The sequence below is a fragment of the Humulus lupulus genome, chromosome 2 (assembly GCF_963169125.1).
Source record: "Humulus lupulus chromosome 2, drHumLupu1.1, whole genome shotgun sequence".
NCBI lineage: Eukaryota > Viridiplantae > Streptophyta > Magnoliopsida > Rosales > Cannabaceae > Humulus > Humulus lupulus.
The window spans coordinates 13,692,300-13,696,663 of record NC_084794.1 but is presented as its reverse complement, the minus strand read 5'-3'; the positions used below and the strand labels follow the sequence as shown (position 1 = coordinate 13,696,663).

The following is a 4,364-nucleotide window of genomic DNA, read 5'->3' as shown; positions in this document are numbered from 1 at the left end:
TCATTAACTTTTACAATATATAGTAAAAGTGAATTAAAAAAAGGAAAAATATTAATTTGTTCATTTTTTTTACCGAATATGTGATTGGTTCCTCTATATTGTGAAATAATAATTTAGAATGTGTGTTTTATAAAACAGATTAAAATAATACTCTAGGCTCGATTTTGGTTAAAATATTTTCAAATATAATATTTTATTTTCAACTTTTCGACTACCTTCTCTACTTATTTGAACTCATTGCATCACCAACAACTCTATAATTAATTATATAATTAAAAATATTTCGACTAAAATTAAATCTAAGGTATTATTTTGATCCACTTGGTAAAACACAAAGTATAAATTATTACTTAACAAAACACAAAAATCGATTACTTATTTGAAAAAAAAATATAGAATCCAAAATGACATTTTATACCATACCAAGGTTTCTTTGCTTTTTAAAACTATTAAGTCCTCATTTGAGAAATAAAGACGAAAGAAAAAACACAAAGAAATCTTCCAACAATGTACTAGCACCACCCAAAAGAAAAGAGAAAATCTTAACTTCTTATATGACGAAATAACAAATGAAAAAAAAAATCTAAAGAGGTGATAGTTTTGTTTGTATAATGGTAATGAGCCACGTCTACACGTGAATATACAGTACACGTTGAGAGTTGAGACGGTGGATAAGAGATTTTTTTCTTCAGTGGTGGACCCACACTCTCTCTCTCTCTCTCTCTCTCACTAAATACATTAATTATTATTATTATTATTGGTTTGAATATTCAATTATATACACAATCCAAATTCCACCACTCACTCACTCACTCTTGCTACAAAACCTTGTACCTTCGTTTCATCAATCATCACTCTGATCAAATCAGATTCCAAAGCTCCAAAGATGGAGGCTCAAGCTGTAGCCAGGCGCAGGATCAACACCATCGCCTCTCACTTTCAACTTCCCTCCACCGATGACCACTCCTTGTCTCCCACTCATGTCCTCCCCATGGTAACCTATTTCTCTCTATCTCTCTAAATCTAGCAAGTGAAAATACAAATCAGATGATTAGGTGTTATTGTTTTGTTGGTTCTTGATTCCCATGTTTGTGAGTATCTTTTAGATCTAATCCCTTTTGCTTTTTACTGTTGATTCTATATTCTATAAATATTTTTTGAAATTTTTTTATGGTAATAATTGTTGCACTTGAGATGGCAATAATACTAAGTTTTTCAACAAAAAAATTAGTAGATTTGGTATTATTGCTGCAAATAATACAAAAAGCACGAGCAGAGGAGTGAAAACAGTTCGAGCAGCTTAAAATCTTGATCAACTCATTGATTTCATTTAGCATTGCTGGAATCTTTTATAGCTTTAAGGCAATTTCTCATGTTACAACTACAAAAATAGCTTCGAAAAGTGTAATCATAAGAATCAATCTGAGTTGTAGGACCATAGTTTAATATTAACTATAAATTCTTGCATTTATTGAGTGAATGGACTTTCTTTTGGGTGTTTCAGAACTGCAGCAGCACTTTGAACTCTGTGATTCGAAGGTACGATAATAAAATGTACTTTGCGAGGCAAGGATCTGTTTATCTACCTAATTTCATGAGACAAACTTCAAATGAAGATGTGATTGAGACTGTGAACGAAGTAAGTTCAAATTCAATACACAACTACTTTGTAGATGCTAAAATTAATCACGTGGGGTCATGTTCTATCGTTAAAAACTTCTAATAAACTGCTTTCTCTTGCAATTATCTTTGTTAATCCGATTAGCCTTTGTTGTCACAGAACAACAACAGCACCACCACTTTAAACTCTGCCACCAGAAGATTTGACAATAGACTGTTTTTTGCTCGCCAAGGATCTGCTTACCAAGCCAATTTCATGAGGGAGGCATCCAATGATGAGGTGCTTATGCTCTTTTTTATTTCTTTTTTTCTCACTCCCACTTTGTTCAATTAAGTTTCTTGGACTCATTTTTACTTTGCAGGTACTTCCTCCCCAACCAGACACTCCTCCTAAATCCTCTTATTCTAGAAATGAGGGTCTCTATTATGTTTCTCCAGAACGACCCTCATTTTCTAGACCTTGCTTACAAGCACAAGCTGTTGAGCAATATCATGCTGACACTCCTAAGTTTTCTGTACCAAGTGGAATACTCAGTCATCAAAGAGAGCAACACTCCTCCTGCTCTAATGGTTGGTAGTGTTTGATTGATGTTATGTACACATAGTTTGTTCACGGGAAAGGCTTGTCCAAGGATTGCGATCACTTGTTTACAATGGACAAGGAGAAGCCTAATGATTCTTTATTCTCAATGGTTTTTTTTTGCAGTGATGGAATGGTCCCCAAGGATGGATGTTGCAGAATCAGGACGCAACTTTGTCATCACTGTTGAGATTCCAGGAGTTTGTGTCAAAGATATTAGGGTGGAAGTTGATGATAAGAGGTAAGATTTGTGTTAATAATAGTTTCATTCTAATGGAAATTTTCATTATTTTACTCATCTATAGTCTCTAATTGTTCGCTTCTAACAAGGTTGCCATTTCTGTGGTAGGTTGTCTGTAGCAGGCAAACGCTCCACAGAGCACTGGAAAGTGTCAGGCTGTTCTAATGACTCTACTGCCTCTGCATATCTCAGAAGAGAGATTGTGGAAGGGCCATATGAGGTTGTGTGGCCACTTCCATCTAATGTGAACAAAGACTCTGTCTCAGCTGAGTTTCTGTAAGTCATAACTTTCTATCACCACATTCATATAACTATGACTATTATTCTTTGATCAAAATCTCTGAAACTGCATTAACTCTTCTCTTGGTAAATTAATGCAAAAGCATGTTTTTCGAGTTACAGCTCCTAGAAAAAGTAGATTAAGTTTGGTGTTTTGGTCAGCAGAACATTCAAAAGTAGCTTATTTTTATTTGTTTTACTTGTGCAGAGATGGATTTCTACGAGTGATTATTCCTAAACTTTGAGAACCTGTTAGTGACTAAGGCAATACTACATATGCAATATCAGGTCATGTGGCAGAGACAATGCTCAAACATCATGAATAAAAGTCTTTAGAGCTATAATATATTGTATTATGTTAAGAAGTGTTCGATCTTGCTTCATAATGTATTTGAGTGAACTCTAGAGTTTCCCAAGTACTGCTATAAATACGAGTAATCATACATCGTTTGTACTCAATAGAAAATAGTGTTCTAAATAAAGAAGCTACTGTTTAGTTTAGATACCACTACTTTGTGACACAACCTGCTCAAGTATCAATGTGTGTTATGTGTTGAAAACGAACACCTTTTGCCCTTGCTGAATACAATTTTATACCAAAAAACATTTAGTGCAATTGTCCAAAGTATATTGCTCGATCACATGGCTTTGTCTACCTCTTATAAATCCATATCATGCCTACACCAAACCATGAAACTCTTCCAATCATTTCATAAGATCGTTGAAAAAACACTTTCCCAAAGATGTTACAATTACATCCAATCCACCAAGTTAACTACTAGTCTTGCATTACCTCAAAAAAAAAAAAGAAAAAAAAAAGAAACTAGTCTTGTCTTCTTCATGTATAAATGAAGAAGAGGTTAACCAATTAGTGCTGGAATTGTCCTACGAGACACTAATGAAACTACTTACAAACCTATTTATATGCACAATATATAGACAATTCCAAGGCTTTGTTTGGAAATCAGATTTTACCAATTAAAAATTTGTGAATTTTTATTTTTTGAAAAAAGAGAAAAGAAAATATGTTTCTAAACTTTATAATAGATTATTGGTTTATTTGCATGACAGGTCCTTAAACTTTACACGTTTTGGCAAGTTGGTCCCCAAACTATTTTTTTGACAAATTGGTCCCCAAACTTTTATTTTGACGCAAATACGTCCCTAGGACTAAATGTGTTAAAAATTCTATTAAACAAAATTGATTAAATACAATTTGGTCCCTAAACTTTGTGAGTATTTGCAAATTGGTCCCAAGGTTATTATTTTTAATATGAACATTTGATGTTAAAAATAGAACTAAAACTAAACTAAAAAATATAAAATTTAAATTAACAAAAAAAATTCTATAAACAATAAAGTTAAATTTTATAATTTTATGAAATCATATTTAAGATAGGAAAAATTACCATTTTGGCTTCTATGGTTTAAGTTTATTACCAAATTTATATATGGGAAATATTAGTTTGGCCCTTGTGTTTTACCCGAATACTCGATCGGGCCCTGTGTTTTGTTAAAAGACAATTCAGATTTCTGTTTTGCAAAATGGATCAAAATAGTACTCTGAGCCTAATTTTGGTAAAATATTTTTTCAATATGACCAAAATACCCTCAAGTTTTTTAATTAATGAATTAATTAAATAA

The 4,364-nt window shown here is 32.5% G+C and overlaps 1 protein-coding gene across 1 annotated transcript; it reads left to right on the top strand.

Moving 5' to 3' along the window:
- Positions 1–795: 795 nt before the first annotated feature.
- Positions 796–3,221, top strand: LOC133817332 (uncharacterized). Its single transcript, XM_062249819.1, has 7 exons — positions 796–994; positions 1,505–1,639; positions 1,781–1,900; positions 1,983–2,190; positions 2,327–2,441; positions 2,550–2,717; positions 2,929–3,221. Exons 1-7 carry the CDS (start codon positions 887–889, stop codon positions 2,963–2,965), a joined length of 891 nt encoding a protein of 296 aa, XP_062105803.1. The 5' UTR covers positions 796–886; the 3' UTR covers positions 2,966–3,221.
- Positions 3,222–4,364: the final 1,143 nt, after the last annotated feature.

What these genes read in the sequence shown, in the direction of transcription:
- LOC133817332 (XM_062249819.1), top strand. Translation starts at nt 887, where the DNA reads ATGGAGGCTCAAGCTGTAGCCAGGCGCAGGATCAACACCATCGCCTCT. An exon ending in CCACTCATGTCCTCCCCATG is followed by an intron (nt 995 to 1,504) that starts GTAACCTATTTC and finishes TGGGTGTTTCAG; the next exon opens with AACTGCAGCAGCACTTTGAA. An exon ending in GTGGAAGTTGATGATAAGAG is followed by an intron (nt 2,442 to 2,549) that starts GTAAGATTTGTG and finishes TTTCTGTGGTAG; the next exon opens with GTTGTCTGTAGCAGGCAAAC.